General features: G+C 39.9%; 2 protein-coding genes across 3 annotated transcripts in view; both read right to left on the minus strand.

Annotated features, from left to right (window-relative positions):
• Positions 1-1379: 1379 nt before the first annotated feature.
• Positions 1380-21537, minus strand: part of JADE3 (jade family PHD finger 3) — a 151212-nt gene continuing 131054 nt past the window's right edge. For both annotated transcript variants that reach the window (XM_060138196.1, XM_060138195.1), the window contains 3 exons: positions 9223-9693; positions 7588-7705; positions 1380-4462 (listed from right to left, as the gene is read on the minus strand). In XM_060138196.1, coding sequence (XP_059994179.1) covers positions 3552-4462; positions 7588-7705; positions 9223-9693 — 1500 coding nt within the window. In that variant the 3' untranslated portion in view covers positions 1380-3551. The remainder of the gene's footprint in view (positions 4463-7587; positions 7706-9222; positions 9694-21537) is intronic.
• LOC132513974 (olfactory receptor 2J3-like) lies at positions 19146-19782 on the minus strand. Its single transcript, XM_060138613.1, is given in 2 exon segments — positions 19146-19574; positions 19576-19782. Coding segments are annotated over 2 exon segments (636 nt in total).

Below are 21537 nucleotides of genomic sequence, written 5' to 3' on the forward strand. Positions count from 1 at the left end.
GGTATCCAGGCTGTGAGGTTGGAACGCTCACACCCAAACCCACTTTAACAAGATGAGAAATGATGGATGCTCTGAGAGTTTGTCAAGATGATTAATATATTTAGGGAGCATCAGGTCAAAGAACTCATCAGTGACCGGACAGGGCAGGAAGCACCAATCTGGGGTGTGACCACCCCCATCATCTCAGCTCATTTCAAAGACAACTATCCTCATGGTTTCAGGTCATGCCATCTGTTCCAATCCATGAAGTAAAATAAACTGAATTCACAGAAGCCTCCTTCAACAATGATGAACTGAGTATTACAGCGCTCCATATGTGTAGGAGAGACAGCCTCAGGGTAGGCCTTTGTTTATTAACTTAAAGTTATTTTTAAAAATCAATATGTAATTGCTGCTTTCCATAAAACTTGAAAATAGGTGAATTAAGGTTGTGAAAATCTAATAAACATGTGTTATAAATAAAATACATTTTTTGAAAATATCCCATGAAGGTTATTCAGTGGTGAATAAGGTTTTAATCCTATCATGTATTTTTCCTCCATTCTTAAGGGTCAGCAAGCATGCTGAGGATTGTAAAGTCCCGGAGGGAAAAAGTCCTGGGACTGTGCATCCTCTAGTTTACTCTATGAATTTAAAAGTTTCTTCAACATAAAAACAAAGGTTCACCTCTTATTAGAGATACAGACATTAGAATACACCCAAAGCTTTTGTTGGCTATAACAGAGTGGTATTTGTAGTTTTAGTACTCCAACACTTTACCTAGAAATTTACTGAATCAAAACAGTTATCTATGAAGGAGAGAGAGGAGGTGGTGGTGGAGGGAGAATGCAGGGGAAGAAGGGGAGAAGGAGGAAGAGAAGATGGGGGAGAGAAACAACCTTATCTTTTAACTATCTTCACTAATGATTTACCCAATGACCTTCAGCAAATTTCTCAAACATAATGAAAATGTTTATAAATGCCTTCAAAAATCCCTCCATGACACTACATAACCCCTATAATCTTAATATTCTCACGTGACTCCAAAATAGAATGAATATTGTAAAGAATGTACATTTAAGTGAGGCCTGATCTAAGCCTTCTGAACTTTGTGACTTTAGACAGCCTCCATTCCCCTAGTGATTTATGTTGATCCTAAGGTTCCGTCTTATCGGCCTGATGAAATCATGATTTGCAGGTAGAGTCCAATTTCCGAGTTCTCTTTGTTTCCTGGTATTGACATGAATCACGAATTTGTGCTTCTAAACATTCAATTCCTCCTTCCTTTCCCCTTACCATCTGTTGTGCTTAATGAATAAGATTTTTTTTAAATATAGAAGAAACATATGTAAGCTTTTCTAAAACCCATATGCCAAAATAAAAAATTACCACACCAACAGTAGTTAACAGTTTTCATAATTTAATGAAAAAGTATCAGTAAAAAGGTGACATTTGAAAAAAGACCGAGTTTATCTTTGAAAACTGGACTATATAAGACAAAACGAAAAAAAATTTAACGAAGAAGATTAAGAGGTAATACTTCAAACAACAGCAAAATGTAGCAAATACATTTGGGGGCAATTGAAATGTACACAACTGAAGGCTCCTTCATTTACCTAGGAAAATCCTGTAAAAATATTACAACTATATTTCCCTGACTGAAATTATTTTAGTCAATACTCTCCCAATGGCATTACATATGGAATTTGGCTGAAGCACTTTTTCAATGTTTGCTTTTCTTCCTCACTCAGAATTGAAAGGCATGAAAGGATATAGGCTACTGCACTGGCCTCTAACAGGAGTTTATAACATAGCTCCACTACAATTTTATTACCACGAAGGTATCAAATTAATATCGAACCCAGGAGAATGCAAAGAAAAAGCACAGAAACCTAGTGCATAAATAGGAGAACTACTGTTCCTCATTTGGATAATCCATAGCTTTTTCCATTCAAACAAAGCATAGGACACCTATTACACATGCTATGGCATGTTCACACATGTACACAGGCACAGAAGAAACATTTTGAAGGTGTAGCCAAAGGAGAGGCAAAATACAGAAGTTTTCAGAAAAGGAGGAAGAAATAAAAGCAAAGGAACTCATTAACAAAGCTACAGGCTACAGGAACAAAAGCGGGGGAGAGGAAAACTGCTGAGCTTCCCATATTGACGGAGAGAAGAGGGGCCCCTGCCTTTACTGCAGCTGGGCTGTTTCACCAGGAAGCAACTTAAAATATCTAAAATGGCCTCTTTTGTCTGAAAAGTCTCACTACATGTTCCCAAACTAGAAGAAAGAGAATATTAATTTAAGGCTAAGAAGAAAAGAGAGCAGAGAATTATAGTTGGCTTCACACTTTAAAAACTGTAACATTTTCCTCTTCTTTAAACACGAAGCAGGTATGTTTTATCTCCCACTAATGTAATTATCCTCTTCCTCCCAGAAATTAATAAAGGCTGATAGTTTGGGAACAGAGTATGAGTAACTTCTGAAAAACAGCTCCAGCCCTTTTGTTTGGGAAATTGCCTTGGATTCAAAGTTGGTACAAAGCTAAATTATATCCATGTGTTAAACACATGCTTTCAAATTCTGTTTGACAATAAAAATCTGTTTCAAAATTAAAGCAGGTAAGAATACTTAACCTCTCTGCATTTTACTATATCTTAATTATACCTCAATAAAAATTTTATAAACATTAAAGCAGGTATACAAAAACTGTCAGCCAAACTTATTTAAGTCAAACTTATTTGAAAACAATAACACAAAAACCCTGACCTGATACAAACCCTCCAGAAATGTTCTCACTTTGGGAAAGGCTCTGGGATCCTTCACAAATGCCTAAACTGAGAGGATCAGAGCATTTTCCTTGGAAGTAGTACTTTTGTAAACACTATCCACAAGTTAGCCTTTTACGCTTGTTAGCTGGGTGAAATAGTTACAAGTGCGTCCCCAACAAGCAAGTCTAGGAACAGGCACTGGACACTTATAAGCATTAGGTGTATTGACTTGGTAAGTTAAGATACTGTGAAAGGAACTCAACCTTGTTCAGAGCAAAGGAAGAGAGTAGTGAGTTTGACAGTATCTGAGATATTGGTCCCTGGTCTCTCCCTAAAGAGGGTTTCCAGGTACCAGTGGAAACTTCTTACAGACAGGAGCTCTGGAAGTCACATGCTGTAGCTTCAAAAGATAAGTAGTTTTAGTGTCTGATAATCATGATCTCCTGCAAATCAAGGACAATGCAAGGACTCTTAATACATATGTGTTAATATAATTGGAAAGCTGCCCCAAAGTATTTACTGAGCAAATACTCTGGTCCCAGCTGTTCTCACTAGCCTCTGGCAAAAAAACAAAACAAAACAAACCCCTAAACTTTTGGACAATATGTAATTTCTATGATGTGCTCGTGAAAATTGGACTTGAAACTGGTTCAAAAACTGCAAGCCAATTTACTGTGGAAAAATTTTATCCTTTTCACTACAATTCCTCCTAACATATACTAGAATCCTTTTGGTGTATGGGTTTTCCCCAATATATGAGGCAAAGGCAAAGATGGAGTTTTTCGTGGAATTTCTAATCACCTATGCATTGAACTGTGGGAAAGGGGATATGTCTTGCTTTTACCATGGCAATCCCGTCTGGAGTCATGGGGAGGATTTTCCCTGTCTGAGCTATCTCTCTTTACCCTAACTTTCTCTTTATTCCCATCACTTTCTGCTTCTGAATCACTCAGCTCCAAATCTGGGCAATACCCATCATTTTCCTGATATGGAGCTCTCCCTGCAGACCGCCTGACAAACTGCCTGCCCCAGAGCTGCTCCTTGGGGTTAGTATTCTTGGTTGGCTTCACATAGCACGGGAGGTCCTCTGTGGTCCTCACCCACCTGTTGGTGGCCTCCTTAAAGGACCTGCTGAAGTGTTCCATGGTAGATTTTCTAAAGCTGCCCTGACTGCCCAAGTGGGAGCTGAGCATGGGCTCCTGGTCACAGAACATCTCACTTGAGCTGTCTTTTTGGGTGGCATCCCCAGACCAGCTGCCCTCCAGGCCATTGGATTTGGCAAACTTGGAGTTAGGCTGACTTTTCCCATTCCCAATGGAAGACTGTCCATGCAGGGCAGCCTGAAGGACCAGAGGCTTTCCCAGAGACTGCCCATGATAGAACTCTGGAGATGGAGTTATCCAAGCAGGACTGGGATCCTTTGCTTCACTCCTAGCATGGCTGAGACTGGCCGGCAAACAGTTATTCTTGCTCTCTAGTGGATACCTTGGGTATGACTTCATTCTCATTTCTAGTGATTCCTGAGCCACCTGCATGCTCCTCATATTGCAAACAGGGGAGCTGCCGTCAGGAGAGAGAGGTCCATGATCAGGCTCTGTGGAGCTGTTTCTGCAGTCTTCTGGGGCTGATTTGGGCATTTTTAACTTTAAGGTAATTCTTGGTGGTGGGTAAAACAATGAATTTTCTAGTGCATTTGTCAAAGGAAGTCCTAAGATGAAAAAGAAAGATTCATTTTAAATGACAGAGTACATTTTCATGCAAATGGACATAACAAGAAAGTGGGGGCAGCAATACTCCTAATCAGACAAAGCATACTTTAAAACAAAGGCTATAACAAAGACAAAGAAGGGTGTTATATAATGATAAAGGGAGCAATACAAGAGGAGGGTATTACATTCATTAACACATATGTACCCAATACAGGAGCAACTAACTATATAAAGCAAATACTAAAAGATATAAAGAGACAAATTGACAATAATACAATAATAGTAGGAGACTTTAACCCTACTTACATTAATGGACAGATCACCCAGGTAGAAAGTCAATAGGCAACAGTGGTCTTAAATGACACAATAGACCAGTTGGACTTAATAGATATCTATAGGGTATTACATCCAAAACCAGCAGAATACACATTCTTTTCAAGTGCACATGGGATGTTCTCCAGGATAGATCACATGCTAAGCCACAAAACAAGTCTTAACAAATTTAAGAGGAGAGAAATTATATCAAACATTTTTTCCAACCACAATGGTATGAAACGAGAAATCAATTATAGAAAGAAAAAAGTGAAAATAAACACGTAGAGACTAAACAACATGCTACTAAAAAAAACCAATGGGTCAATGATGAAATCAAAGAGATCAGAAAATACCTTGAGACAAATGAAAATGCAAACACAACTTTCCAAAATCCATGGGATGCAACAAAAGCAGCTCTAAGAGGGAAGTTTAGAGTGATACAGGCCTTCCTCAAGAAACAAGAAAAAAATCTCAAGTAAACATCCTAACCTACCACATGAAGGTATTAGAAAAAGAACAAACAAAGCCCAAAGTCAGCAGAAGGAAGGGAATAAAGATCAGAGAAGAAATAAATAAAATAGAGATTTAAAAAACCCAATAGAAAAGATCAATGAAACCAAGAGATGTTTTTTTGAAAAGATAAAATTAATAAACCTTTAGCCAGGCTCACCAAGAAGAAAAGAGAAAGGACCCAAATAAACAAAATAGGAAAGGAAAGAGAAGAAATAACAACAGATACTACAGAGATACAAAAAAAAATCATAAGAGAATACTATGAATGGTTACATGCCAACAAATTGGACAACCTAGAAGAAATGGACAAATTTCAAGAAACACACAACCTGCCAAGATTGAATTGAGAAGAAACAGACAATTTGAACAGACTGATCACTAGTAGTGAAATTGAATTTATAATTTAAACAAACTCCCAGCAAACAAGTCTTGGACCAGACGGCTTCACAGGGGAATTCTACCAAACATATAAAGAAGAACTGAGACCTATCTTTCTCAAACTAGTCCAAATAATCGAAGAGGATGGAACATTCCCAAATTCATTCTGCGAGGCCACCACTACCCTGATACCAAAACCAAAGACACTACAGAAAAAGAAAATTACATGCCAATACCTTTGATGAATACAGATGCAAAAATCCTCAACAAAATATTAGCAAACTGAATCCAACCACATATAAAAAGGATCATACACCATGATAAAGTTGGATTTATTCCAGGGACATAAGGATGGCTCAACATTTGCAAATCAATCAATGTGATACATCATATTAACAAAAGGAAGGATAGAAAGCACATGATCATCTCAATAGATGCAGAAAAAGCATTTGACAAAATTCAACATCCATTCATGATAAAAACTCTCATCAAAGTTGGTACAGAGGGAACATAGCTCAACATAATGAAGACCATTTATGCTAAACCCACAGCCAACATCATACTCAATGGTGAAAAGCTGAAAGCCTTTCCTCTAATTTCAGGAACAAGACAAGGATGCCCAATCTCACCACTTCTATTTATCATAGTACTGGAAGTCCTAGCCACAGCAATCAGACAAGAAAAAGAAATAAAAAGCATCCAAATTAGAATGGAAGAGAAAACTGTCACTATTTGCAGATGACATAATTCTTTATATAGAAAACCCTAAAGTCTTCACCCAAAAACTATTAGAATTAAAAAATCCAGCAAAGCTGCAGGATACAAGATTAATATACACAAATCTGTTGCATTTCTATACACTAATAATGAACTATTATTTCTCAGAAAGTAAAAAAAAATCCCAATGGGCAGCATTTGTTCCCTAAGGGTCCATACTGAACACTCATAGCTCCCATCTCTATCAGGGCCTGCCACCTGTTGCTGCCACAAGCAGTTATGGGGCTGGGTCCCACTAATCAGAAGCCACATGGTCTAGGGGCCAATTTCCTTGGCACCATGGAGGCTCTTCCTGCTGTCCTTTGGTTCTTCTTGTCTTGTCCATCATGGTGCTCTTGTGGCTGAGCAGCCCTGCTGTCTCCTGCTACACCATTTTGCTGTGACCTGTGATACTCACAACTGACCACGAGCCTTTGATACCTACCTGACACCTTATTTCTGGGTGCCTCTCTTGCTCTATAGCTGGCCCTTGGCAGAAGCTGGCTTCTGCACACCCTGCCCAGTGACCCCTGGTTGCCCAGGCTCTGCCACTGACCTCTGTGTTAAATGAGGCACAGGGAGGTTACAAATGTCTCTGAATACGACTGTCATTATTCCAGCCAAGCTCCCATGCTTAGAGCACTGTAATTATGCTCACTTGTTTCTCTCACCAAGTAGGCAGAATTCTCTGAAGGAATTCTGTCTTGCTGACTGCTCTGTCTTATAGCTCAGCTCTTAGTCCATAGGAGGTGCTCAAAAAATATCAGTGAATAAATGAAGAGACAAGAGCCCAGATCTCCTAACTTCTGGCTAAGGATCTGTTATAACAGACAGATTAAGTTAAGTAACCCTGGAATTAAATGTTTTCTGGAAACTAGGATTAGATCCTATCCTACTGACTTCTTTTTTTTTTTATCCTACTGACTTCTAAATGAATTCAATGAGTTTAGAATAATTTCACAGCTCCAACTAATAGCCTCAAATATCTATCTGGGACCTAGGTTATCTGTCCTAGGCCTGCCACTCCATCAACCCCACCCCGGGATTTCTTGCCTCATGAGTCAACAGTGAAATGGGCCATGTTATATCAGGGCTGGACTAGAAGAAATGAATTTAAAAGATTTTTAAGTTAAACAATTGATATAAAATTTATACAGGTTACCTGCAGCAATTTCCTGGTTAGCAAGCTGGACTTGCAAACTGAAGATCTGTTCCTGTATTTTGGTTTGTGACAGTTTCAGCTTCTCTCGCCTGGTTATCATGTAGCACAGGTTTCGGACCTGAAAGCCCAACCCCCAGCAAATAAGAGATTTTTGTCATGTTACACAAACCTGACATTTGAAATTGTTTAGCTAAAATTAAGACAACTGAAGTCAGGTGGGGTTGGGGGGTGGTGGGCAGGTGAGGAGAGAAGACAGACCCTAAAAGCTGTATAACGAGAGTCACTCCACAGGAAGTCACATAGCATGGTCAGTCGTGGGATCATGGTTCCTGTATCAATCAGTAGCACAAGCAAAATGCTCCAAAGCCACCTTCTGAAGTCTACTCTCCCTGTGGTATCATGGGGTTGATATTTATCTGCATAGCCAGGCTGGGAAAACTGAATGATGACTTAACATTTTAGCTTTCCCTTTAGATCCCTGAGTAAATGGTGGCAATGCTGGATCCAGTAAAGTTTTCTAATGAGTGCTGGATCAGCAGGATAAAGGTCTGCTGGGAAGACTGGAAGTGGCGTTTTTGCTCACACTTTCAGCTCAGCCAAGTCTCCACAGCCACAAGGGTGAAATCCTCACCCTCTCATGCTCCTTCATCTGGACAAATTACTCAACCTTTCTGTTGCCCCAGTTTATTCATCTATAAATAGGGATAATAATTGTACCTTCTTCATAGGCATGTTAGGATTATATGAGTTAATATTTATAAAATGCTTAGAACAGTGGTGCCACATAGTAAGTGCTATATATGTGTGAGTTAAATTTTAAAAAGTGAACCAAATCTATTAGTTCCCCTCCAAATTCTGGTAGCAGAGAAAAAAACAAGCCACCTCTATAATTATACTTGATTATAAGATTCTCTAGGGTAAACACAGGGCCTAACTTATCTTTGAACCCCTACAGTACCTAATTTAGTAGATACCTGATTATATATATATATACACACATATATATATATATGTATATATATAGCTAAATTGAATTATCTGGCACAGAGGCTCTCAACCAGGGGCAATTTTGACCCCCAGAGGGCATTTGGTAATTTGGGAACATTTTTGGTTCTCACAACTGGGCATGTGGCGGTTTGCTACTAGCATCCAGTGAGTAGAGCCAGGGATGCTGCTAAACATCTTACAGTGTTCCCCACAACAAAGGACAGTCCCCTACAACAAAGAACTATCCAGCCCCAAATGTCAATAGTGCCGAGTTTAAGAAACTCTGATCTGGTGCTTTCCTAAATAAAATTCATTCTTTCTTCAGCCTGTAGTCTCATAAGTGTGTCAGTAAAATATAGCTGAGCCAATTTAGGTTCCACGGTGAATAAAAAGTAAACCAAATGAAAATTTATTTCAAATTTAAGGTTCATAGAGCATCTAAGTGAGGAAGCTTCCATTCTCTGATGTGTCTACCAGAATTTTAACTAAGCCCAATGTTTGGGGCCACGATGAAATCAGAAGATAAGCAAGGACACAGAAGCTTACACTATAAATGTAAATGAGCTGTGTTCTTTTAAAAACTGGAAGTGGGGCCTCCATTTCTATGCAGACCAAGATCTACACACTAGTCACAGTTGGTCACCTTACCCTCTCTAGGTCTTGCCGTAGGTGCATAAACATTCTCATGCGAGTGTGAATACTCTCCTCTTTTGGCTGCACCAGACCATTTTCTTCATCCTCTTTGGGAGGAAATAATGGCTTATTGAAGTTACTTTTCCGCTTTAGTTTCCAGTAGTTATAGATAAAGTCCACAGCTAGCGTGGGCAGCCCCAGCTCTGCGGCCACATCTTCCACACGGACCAGGGAATAGAACTCCTCCTCCAGCTCCCGGAGCTTCTGTGCCCGCACGCTGGTCTTCTCGCTTTTGATCTGGCCCTGCTCTGAAGCCCTGTGTAGAGGGTACTCGGCCTCCCCGAGCTTCTGCCTGTTTTGGCTGTGCTTGAGGCAGTATGACTTGAACTTTACTTCATCCCCGTCATCTAGGATGGTCTTCATTTCTAGGCTGTGCTCGAAGGCACAGGTGACGTGGAAGGCAGTGATGCAGCTTTTCACTGAGCACTGTGGGAAGAAAAGATGTGTTAAGGCAGCAGGGCTGTGGGTGGAAAGGGGAAGCCCTATACGCCTGGGCCTAAACTGAGAGCTCATAGGAAGCAAAGACAAGACAGGGAGAAAGTTGGTCTTAAACTGACCATGATGGACACTTTACAAGTAACCCAGGAAATCTGCTCTTATAGAAAACAGTAAAAACAGAGGCAAAAAAATGTTTTTTTCAAACTCTCCTTTAAATTTTAGCTCAAGCATTAAGTTTTTCCGAGAATTCTTCTTTGGCCCCTGTAAAGTCATGCTGTACTTTTTCTGTGACCCCAATATCACTTTATGATATGCTTCTACAATGGTCCTTTTCACACTGTACCTATAGCATAATAAATGTAAAATCCCTGGCCATGGCTCTTAACGACAGAAGCTGTGTCATTCATCTTTGCATTACCATCAACTATTGAACAAGGAAGTACTCAAGAAATGCTTCTGAACAATCGAAAGAAAAACAAAATCAATATTATTGCCAGAGCAGCTATTGGTTCTAAAAAAGGCCACAGGAACTCCAATATCTAAGTAACCTAACTTCTTGAAATTGGTCTTATAGAGATGTGCTGTCCAACATGGTAGCCAGAGTAGCCAACTGACCACAAGCAGCTATTAAAATTAAAATTACATACAATTAAAAATTCAATTCCTCAGTCACACTAGCCACATTTCAACCATACTGGACAGCACAGATTTCCATCACATCATAGAAAGTTCTGTTGGACAGTATGGTTACAGACAATCTGGAATTAAGTTTATAATATTCTGCCATTCATAGATGCAACACATTTGTTAAGTATCACTATGTGGCATGCACTGAGGACTCACAGGGAGGCAGAGAGAACCTGGCCCATGATTGCTGGACTCTTGTGCTTCAGTTAGTCTCAATTACCATTTGTTATGGTTATGTTACAGTTTTCCTTCCAAAGATTTAAAATGCATGTGTGTGTTTATATTTTTATGCAAAGGAAGGAGGGAAAGCAATGGAGGATTTGTTTCAAAAGATATAGTGGGAATTCCCATGGTTAAAGCCAAGTCTCAAATCTTTTGGAAGCTTGCATCTGAAGGGCAGACTGCTCAATATGTTGGGTTTTTGATAACTAAACATAGAGGATGACCTTGTATATGAATAAAGACTAAAAAAATGCAAAACCTGATAGGTCTCTTTATAGATTGAGAAATTCAACACTTAAGAGAATGCTGGCAACCATCAAAGCTTTAATGGGGGCAGATTCCATTTAATCTAATTTCACAGGATAAAGAATTCCAGGGATGGAAAACAATTCAAAGATCATCTTATCCAACCTCACATGTATTATTGCTTGTACTTCCTGTAAAGTACCTGATATTCTACCTACACTGCTCCCTGCCCTCAACTCCTTCCACTTTTCAGTTAAGTGGTACTCTAGCCACTTACTGTATTCCTAAAACAGCCCACCCCAACTTAGAGCAACTGGAAGAGTCTGTTACATTACATCCAAGTTTGTATTCTTAAAAATTCTATGTATTTGAAAAGCCTCATGAAAATGAGGATGATGAGAGCCCCAAACTATACTTTCATCTGGGTACCTTTGGTTATCCCTTGAATAAGAAACTAGCTGGTCATTTAAAACACAAGTAGCAAAAGGCACTCTTTAGCAAAAGATTAAAAGTGTTGGGCAAAGTGCTCTTCTGCTGTCTAATAACTGACAAAAATATGGGAAGAGAAAGCAAAAGGATTGTTTTCTATTCAAGGAGATGAGTGTGTGACATAAAACTACTACTAATGGGAAGCTAAAAACAGATCACCTCTCTCAGGTCAAATTTATAGAATGTAGAGACATAAATATAAATTACTCCAAATAAAAAGACAATACACGAATAAGAATAAAATCCATCTAGTTTCAAAAAAAGGTCATTCTATGATATTTATAGCTAGAAGTCCATATACCTTGGTGGTAGAGAAATGCTAACCAAATAACTTAATTTTTTCCCAAAAACATATATTTGGCACATTCTGTTAAACAAAATGCTTTTGTATATATCTCATTTCTACTGTAATCACTTAAGGTGATGGGGAGGTTTTATTATGCCCATTTTAAAAGAACAGCTTTATTGAGATATAATTTACATACCACAAAACTCACCAATTTTAAGTATACATTTCAATGTTTTTAGCATATTAACAGAGTTGTGCAACCATCACTACTACATAATTCCAGTACATTTTTATCACCCCCCAAAAGAAATCTCATGCCTATTTGCCACTCCCTGTTCCCAATCCCAGCCCCAAGCAACCACTAATCCACTTTGTGTCTCTATAGAAATGCCTATTCTGGACATTTCACATAAGTGGAATCATATGTGACAGTTTATATCTGGCTTCATTCACTTAGCACGTTTTCAAGGTTCATCCATGTTGTAGCATGTATCAGAATTTCATTCTTTTTAAAATATGGCCAAATAATATTCCATTACATTGGATATACCATATTTGTTTATCCATTCTTCAGCTGATGGACATTTGGGCTATTTTTACTTTTTAGCTATTATGAAATAATGCTGCTATGAATATTTGTGTACAAGTTTTTGTGCAGACATGTTTTCATTTCTCTTTGGTAATGTGCAATAAAGGATTAACCTTGCCAAAGAAAGGCTTGGCCCTCTGCCTCTAGCTCCTAAGAGGTAACCTCTAAACGCTTGGAATGTCCTGCCTGATAAGAGTGTCTTTATTTACCTGGGGGCCTTGGGCCATGTCAGATAGTCTATGCTAACAATGTGATTTATGGTGGAAGCTCTGAGCCATGTGGTATCAGCCTGACCTCTGGAGGGACTGGAGACTAAGGCCAGCCATGCAGGTGGTCAGCCACGTCTATGTGACCAACTCCTAATAAAATCTCTACACCAAGACTTAGGTGGCTTTGCTGGTTGGCAGTACTCTGTGTATATTATCATACACCAATGCTGAAAGAAATAAGCACTGTCCACAAGATTCCACTTAGAGAGGAAACTGGAAGCTCCATGCCTGGTCTCTCCTGGACCCTGCCCTATGTGCCTCTTCCCTTTGCTGATTTTAATCTGTATTCTTTCACTGTAATAAACTATGACCATGAGTATAACGGTTTTTTGAGTTCTGTGAGTCCTTCTAGTGAATTATTGAACCTGAGAGTGGTCTTGGGGACCTCTAACTTGTAGGTATATACTTAGAAGTGGAATTACTAAGACATACAGTAACTCTATGTCTAACTTTTGGAAGAATTGCCAAACTGTTTTCCACAGTGGCTGTGCATTTTACATTCCCACCAGCAATGCATAAGAGTTCTAATTTCTACACCTTCTTGCCAATAATTGTTATTGCCTGCCTTTTTAAATTATTACCACCCTAGTGGGTATGAAGTAGTATCTCACTATGGTTTATTTACTTTTAAAGGAGGAAAAAGAAATAATTTTCTACCTATTCTTCAGAAATTATAGAAGAGAAATGAGTTTTTGAAATACTTTCATTAGAGGGAAAATGCTACCCTTATATGTTCACATTTGTAAGGGGAGTTGGAGTTTCTGTGGGATGAGAACTGGATTAGATAGGATGGTTGGAATAAAAGTCTTTGAAAAAGAACACCAGAGACTGATTTAGGAATTAAATTGTTTCTTGCCTCTTTAAGGAAATATTTTGTCACCCCCCCCGAAAACAAAATAGTGTGTCCTCCTCAAAAGCAGATGACACCTGCGTTGAACACCAAGGGCCTGGTGCATGTGTCCTCAGCAGTTCTTATCCTGCTGCAGGACAGTGTCCATTTGGCTGCCCTTAATCCCCAATAATCTGTGAACAGACAAATGGGTGATATCAGGGCAATTTTCTCAAAACTTGGTCACTGAAACCATGTCATAAATGATTCAAAGTCAGCCCACAAAACCTATTTAGCCATTATGTACTTAAACTCTAGCACCAACGGTGGCCACCAGCCCTTCTGATCTCTCATCCCTAAGGGTCTGCAAGGTCTGAGGGGAGATGTCACTTCAGTGTTATTTAACTTTTCTCATGTTTATATCTGGTCTCCCTTAATAGACTATAAGCACCTGAAGGCAAGGACCAGAAATATCTTAGAATAGGAACAATTTGTACTCACAAATAAAATTTGGAATATATGAGAAAAATATTAAGGTGCTTTCCCTCTTAATTTTTTTTGATGCCCTTTAATCTTAACATTTAATTTCCATCTCTACTAGTACCACCTTTAATAGTCACTGAGTAGACGTACTTGCATTTCCCCACTTGGCAAAGATTTTCATTTGTTTTAAAAAAGTTCACTTCCCTCATAGTCAAGCTCATATTAGCCTAACAGTAAACTCATGGTGGCCCACCAATTTATTCTGACTTCACTAAACATGCATGTAACTCCAGACATGACCACATTCCTCTACTGTCGAAAGGGGCACCTACTCCAGCACCAAATGTTTAATGATTCTATTCAGTTTGGCTGGATGAATGCTAGGGCTTTCCATCAACAAAGTCAGACTGACTCCAGGGAATAATATGAACAATAACAACAAGTACAAACACTAGTACCACTAATATTTACTGAGTATTTAGTATCTGTTAGGCACTGTGTTAAGCTCTTCACCACATTATTAAGTAGGTACTATTTTATCATCTCCATTTATAGATGTGGAAACTGAGGAACAGATTTGGCAGGTAACTTTCTCAAGATTACATAACAAACAAGAGATGGAACCAGGATTTGGACCCCAGGAATCTGGCTCCAAAGGCTGTATTTTTAACCACTGTTCTTCCTTTTTTCTCAGGGAAGGCCTATAACATCTGGATCTAGGTTGAATGGGGCTTGAACATAAGATATATAAGGACCCTATAGGAATTCTGGAAAGGTGGCAGAGGGACTGTGTCCAGGGTTTAAGCAAAATTCAGAGCTGTCTGGGGCATCTGTTTTGAACCCAGTCTTTAGGATCTGTTCCACGATTATCAGAAACCTTCATCCTCAGGAGAAAGGTTCTAGCTCCCAGATATGGAGGCTGTAGATATTGGCTAGTCTAGACCCCAAAACCACCAGTGTTAGATTCTATCCTTGCCGAATGAATGTTCCCAAATCAAAGGAAGAGGAGAGATGTGGGTATTCCCCACTGCTGGGAGATAGGAAGAATGAACACAATTCACAGTTAAGAAAATTCCATAAAGAGTTTATAAAACAAAATACCTGAGATGTGTTACTAATCACAAATACCCTTAAATAAACCTCTGACAAACAAAGATGCTAATAAAACTTGACCCCCACCTATGTTCTGCTTATACTAACAGAGTGGGCTTTGTTTTCCACGGTTCACACCTAGTTTTCCTGTGGAAAAAGAGACCAAAACCCTTTTTTCCTTTTAAACCACCACTAAGTTAATTTCAAACCAATTAGTAATTTAGAATCTTGTTCCCTATATGGGGATCAAAAACAGTAAATTAGTATAGGCAGAACATAGGTGGAGAAAAATACAGCCACACTTCACAAGGTCACCTGAAGTTCACTCCCCCTCACTTGGGGGGAAGATCTTTAATGCAGCCTGGCACTCACAGTGTACTTCCCGAAACCAAAAAACTATTTCACATCTCTTCTCTCCCCACACCTTGAGACTTCACCCACATCCTCACTCTCAGCTGATGATCCTGTTTCCTGTCTCACTGAGGAAATTACAACAATCAAAAAGAGCACTCTGGGGACTTCCTGGTGGTCTAGTGAGTAAGACTCCTCGCTCTCAATGCAGGGGGCCCGGGTTTGATCTCTGGTTGGAGAACTGGATCTCGCATGTGTGCCACAACTACGAGTTCACATGCTGCAACTAAGAAGTCCGCATGCCACAACTAAGAGTTCACATGCCACAATTAAGAAGTCCACATGCCACAACTAAGAAGTCCACACGCCGCAATGAAGATCCCACGTGCTGCAACTAAGACGTGGAGCAGCCTAAATAAATAAATAAGTAGGGCTTCCCTGGTGGCACAGTGGTTAAGAATCTACCTGCCAATGTAGGGTATGTGGGCTCGAGCGCTGGTCCAGGAAGATCTCACACGCCACGGAGCAACTAAGCCTATGCACCACAACTACTGAGCCTGTGCTCTAGAGCCCATGAGCCACAACTACTGAGCCCATGGGCCACAATTACTGGAGCCCACACGCCTAGAGCCTGTGCCCCGCAACAAGAGAAGCCACCGCAATGAGAAGCCCGTGCACCGCAACAAAGAGTAGCCCTCGCTCACCACAACTAGAGAAAAGCCCACGCGCAGCAACAAAGACCCAATGCAGCCAAAAATTTAAAAAATAAAATAAATAAATAATTTTTTTTAAATTAAAAAAATAAAACAAAACAATAAGAGCAAGGATTCTGGGAAAATGGCAGAGTAGGAGGCACCAGGAATCTGTTTAAAAAAAAAAAAAAAAAGAGCGCTCTGCAGATTCCCAGCAGCACACCTATCTAATACTGTACCTACACACTCTGCCTTCAAGCCTGTTACCCGGGAAGAACAATCTGTGCTCTTACCTGAAGCCGCCCCTCTCTCACCCTCTTTACCCCACCCTCTCTCAGCTACTGAAAAACCTTGCTCCAGCAGTTTTTCCTCTTCATGGGTCACTCTCTTTGCATGCATACTGTTATGTTCTATATGTTAACAAGTATACATACAATAGTCTCTCAGTATCCTCAGGGGATTGGCTCCAGACTTCCTGTGGATACCAAAATCCACAGATGCTCAAATCCCTTATATAAAATGGCATAGTATTTGCATGTAACCTTCGTGCATCCTCCCGTACTTTAAATCATCTCTAGATTATTTATAAAACCTAATACAACGCGAATGCTATGTAATAGTTGCCTGTGCAAGGCAAATTCAAGTTTTGCTTTTGGCAACTTTCTGGAATTTTTTTCCAAATATTTTCAATCTGCAATTGGTTGAATCTTCAGATGCAGAACCTGCGGATACAGAGGGCTGACTGTACATACTTGTTATTTCTTCCATCTTAAAGAGCAGACTTCTTTCCCTCACTTTTCCGGACTGTTCCTACTCCATTTCTTTGCCCTGACCCTTGGCAATGTAGCTTTTGCCATCATCACTCCACCTAAACTGCTCATCCAGATTACCAATAATCACATTGCTAAATTCAGGGGTCAATTTGTAGTCCTCGTCTTACTCAAGCAGTATTTTTACATCACTGATCTTTCCCCTCTCCTTGAAACGCTTTCTTTCCTTGATTTCTAGGCTACTATGCTCTCTTGGTTTTCCTCCTGTCTCCCTGGTGACTTCTCAGTCTCCTCTGCTATCTCTCCCTACTCTCCTGACTACTTAACACTGGAATGCTGCAAGGCCCAGTGCTTGGTACTGTTCTCCTCTCTATCTACACTCCCTCACTCAGTGATCTTACCCAGTCCAAGCTAAAGATACCTACATGACAATGACTCCCAAATTTATGTCTTCAGTCCAAAACTTCCTCCCAAACTCCAAACTCGCATAGACAACTGTCGGTTTAATATTTCCACTAGGATATCTGGTAGACATCTCAAACTTAAATGTTTAAAACTGAACTCATGATGATCTTTCCGCCCACATCTCTTCTACTTGCAGATTTTTCCTTTCAGTTTATGGCAACTTTACCCTTCTCCCTGTTCAGGCCAAAACCTGGAAGCCTCCCCAACTCCTATCTTTCTCTCACACCTCATACCCGATCCACAGTTAATCCTCTTGGCTCTACTTTCAATATTCATCCAGAACCCAACCACTTTTTTTTTTTTTTTTTTTTGCGGTACGCGGGCCTCTCACCGCTGTGGCCTCTCCCGCCGCGGAGCACAGGCTCCGGACGCGCAGGCTCAGCGGCCATGGCTCACGGGCCCAGCCGCTCCGCGGCATGTGGGATCTTCCCGGACCGGGCCACGAACCCGTGTCCCCTGCATCGGCAGGCGGACTCTCAACCACTGCGCCACCAGGGAAGCCCTGGAACCCAACCACTTTTCACCACCTCCAGGGCTACCACTCCAGACAAAGCCACCACTGCCATCTCTCAAGGATTACCGTAATAGCCTCCTAATTGCTTTTCTCATTCCTAACCTTCCCTCCTCACAGTCTGCTCCAAATAAGCAGCCAGAGTGCCTATTTTTGTTTTAACCTTCTAGTATGGAAAACCCTACATAATAGCATAGAGAATACTATATTAAACCCTATATACCCATTATACAGACTCAATAATTATTAATGTATGACCCATCTTGATTCATCTTTAACCCCCATAGTACCCTGCCCTCCAGATTATTTTGAAGCAAATCTTAGACATCATTCCATAGAGTGATCCCTTAAAAATATAAATCAAATCATTTTACTTATCTGCTCAAAACCTGCTAATGGCTCCCCCTTTAAACTCTGAGTAAAAACAAAAGATCTTTTTTTAAAAAAAAATCTTTTGGCCACGCCACGTGGCATCTGGGATCTTAGTTCTCTGACCAGGGATCGAACCAGTGCCCTCTGCATTGGAAGCGCGGAGTTTTAACCACTGGACCGCCAGGGAAGTCCCAAAACAAAAGATCTTATAAGGGCCCTGGAAACCCTTCACCATGGGCTTGCAAACTATGGCCCACAGACCAAATGCAGCCAGGTACCTGTTTTTATGTGGCCCATGAGCTAAGAATGGGAGCTAAAAATGGTTTTTACATTTTTTAACTGGTGGAAAACAATCAAAAGAAAAAGAATATTTTATGACATATAAAATAAATTTAGAGTCCATAAATAAGCAAATGAGCATGGCTATATTCCAGTAAAGCTTTAAGTATCGTCTATGGCCACCTTTGTGCTACAAAGGCAGAATTGAGTAGTCGTGACAGAGACCATATGGCCTGCAAAGCCTAAAATATTTACTATCTGGCCCTGTATAGAAAAAAATTGCCAACCCCTGCCCTAACCAATCAGGTCCCTGTGTAATCTCTCTGATATTCTCTTCTCACACACTCCATTCCATTCTCATTGGCCTCTTTCCTATCTCTCGGACAAGCCAAACACACTCCTATCCCTGGGCCTTTGCACTGGCTGATCCCTCTGCCTGGAACATTTTTACCCCAAATATCTGCATTGTCTCCTCTCACCTTCAAGTCTTCGCTCAAATGCCACAGCTACGGTGAGTCCTACTCTTACCACTCTATTTAAACTTGCAATGTATGCCTCCTGCCCCACAATCCCTATCTTCTTACCATACTCCACATTTTTCCTTTCCAGAGCACTTACCATCTTCTAACATGATATTTAGTATCTATTGCTTATCATTGATTTCTCCCAAACCAAAATGTAAGTTCCATGGTGCAAAGTTCTTTGTTGGTCCACTGATAAATCCAAAGTGCCTAGAACAGTGCCTGGCACACAATTAGGCACTCAAATATTTGTTGAATAAGTGAAATTCCTTATAATCAAAATTTTAAGAGACTTTTATGACCACCACAGCAGCATACATCTCCACTTCATTGATCCATGTATCAACACATGATAATTGAAGCATGGCAGGTACCTCACAGAAGAAATTCTCCACCTGATATGGACCACAGTGAGGTAACAAGAAGGTCAACACTATTTGCACCAAAGAGTTGCTGAAACCTGTTACCCAAGCCACTGCTGCCAGTTGTTGGCATAGCCAAGAGTGCATGATAACTGTGTAATGGAGAGGCTGGCAGATAGCTACATAACGACCAAAGGCCATTACTGAAAGAAGTACACATTCAGTGGATCCTAAACTAAGGAATATGAAAAGTTAAGCTATGCATCCTAGGTAGCTGATATTTCTCCAGTGGCTTTGGATGTTGACCAGCATTTGGGGGACAGGGGAAGTAGTACAGCAAAGGTCCAAAAAAAGAGAGATTAGACAGAAAGAAGTACATGGGGGTGTGGAGCCTGGCATCAAGGCATGACAAGATAATGATGGCTAAATTCCCAAGGAGGGTCATTATGTAGAAAACAGAGATGGCCAGAAAAAGAACCATTTCTAGTTTGGGCCATTCAGAGAAGCCCACCAGAACAAAGCCATCAGAGTGATGAAAAGTGTTACTGAATTTTCTCATTGCTTAACACTACTTGCTGGAAACACCACAGTCAGAATTTTGAAGCCTGATTATCCTTTGCTTAGAACTTAATGCTGGTTCATGAACTTACATGCAACAGAGGAACTGGATAGGGAATGTTGAAACAAGTAAAATCATTAATGTATTTCCTTTTATTACCTCAGCAAGAAAACTAAGAATTAGCAATTATATACCTGTATTTTAACAACCATATTTTAAGCCACGACTTTCATTTAGTAAGCTCATAGTTTACTAAGTAGAGGTATTACGAAAGTAAAGGTAGTATAGATGCATTACAAAATATTTGTTATAAAAAGGTCTTGGATCTGTTAAGATTGAGAGAAACAAAGACTTCACTGGAGCTTCATTAAATCTCTAATTTACTCAGTAAAAAAAATTTTTTTAAGAGTCTTAATTTGGAAAGACCTTTACAAAATGCAGAATCTAAACTCTAAGCAATAAAAACAAAACCACTGCCCTGAAATAAAAAAACCCACTCCAGAATGTTTCTTCCATCCATCTGTCCATCCACTATCCATCTATCAATCTAATATTTATTGTTCATTGGCCATGTCGGGGGTTTGCAGGATCTAAGGATGAAACAGTTTGAGCTTGCAGCCTACTAGGGAAGCTAAGACTCATAGATAAATAACTACAATGGAGGGCAGAATGTGGCAATATGGGGCATTTTTTCTCTCACCACAGTCATGCTGCCAATTACTAACTGTTGTAAAAAAAAAATCATCCTTTAAAACAGCAAAAATTGGGGAAAATGCAGGTACCACGATAAGGAAAATAAGTAAATTAACAGACATAAATTCAATGTGCTATTATAAAATGACTAAATGATAATTATGAAAAGATGGGAAATATTTTATTTTTTAGTGGGGAGAATGCATATTACAAACTAATCTATGATACAATTAAATACGGATATATTTATTCAATAAACACTAATTGAGCACTGACAAGGGGCAAGAACTCTCTTTTGTGCTAGGGAAAGAATGATACATAACCTTGGCCCTCAAGGGGCTCACATGTGGGGCGGAATCAGGAGAGAACTTAGAAAAGCATAAACAGGCAATGTGTTAAGGCAGTAGAGCCCATGGGAATAGTTTTCCTTAAAAATTTTCCTCCTTATAATTGCTAAAGTGCTATAGTTAAAATAAATAAAATCAGCAGGAAAATTTTTTTTTAAAAAGCAAGACAAAGTATCCGATTCTGTCAAATGTAAAAACGAGTTTAAAAACTAAAAGTGTTTCTGGGGTCCAGATTGTGTTCTTTAAATACCATTTCCCAGTAAAACAACCAGGGTTACTTGGAGGAGTGGCTGATCACAGGTCTAGAGCAAGAAATCTACAAGATGAACCAGATAGCAAGGAACCTCATGAAACACCTAGAGCCACTGTCCCTAAGCTATGACATCATATGGCCCCCTTTCTGTGAAGGTGAACATGCAAACCTAACTCCAACCAGACTGTATCCTATGCAAGAGGTCTGGGAAGTGGAAGGCCAGCCCTTCCTCTCCTCTCACCAGGAAATCCACCTTATTACATTCGGAATAAAAGGTGAGATGACATTCTGGAAAACTAGATTATGAAGGGTCGACCTTCCTGCCTTTTCTGGGGGTGACTGGCCTCTCCCAGCCCCATCCTCCCCACCTCCAATGTTGCTTTTGGGTGCACCAGCTACGACTTCTACTTCAAGCAGCTGAATTTCTATGCCTCAGATGTCTCAGAAAACTCTACTTGCACT

This window comes from Lagenorhynchus albirostris, chromosome X (genome assembly GCF_949774975.1).
Source record: "Lagenorhynchus albirostris chromosome X, mLagAlb1.1, whole genome shotgun sequence".
NCBI lineage: Eukaryota > Metazoa > Chordata > Mammalia > Artiodactyla > Delphinidae > Lagenorhynchus > Lagenorhynchus albirostris.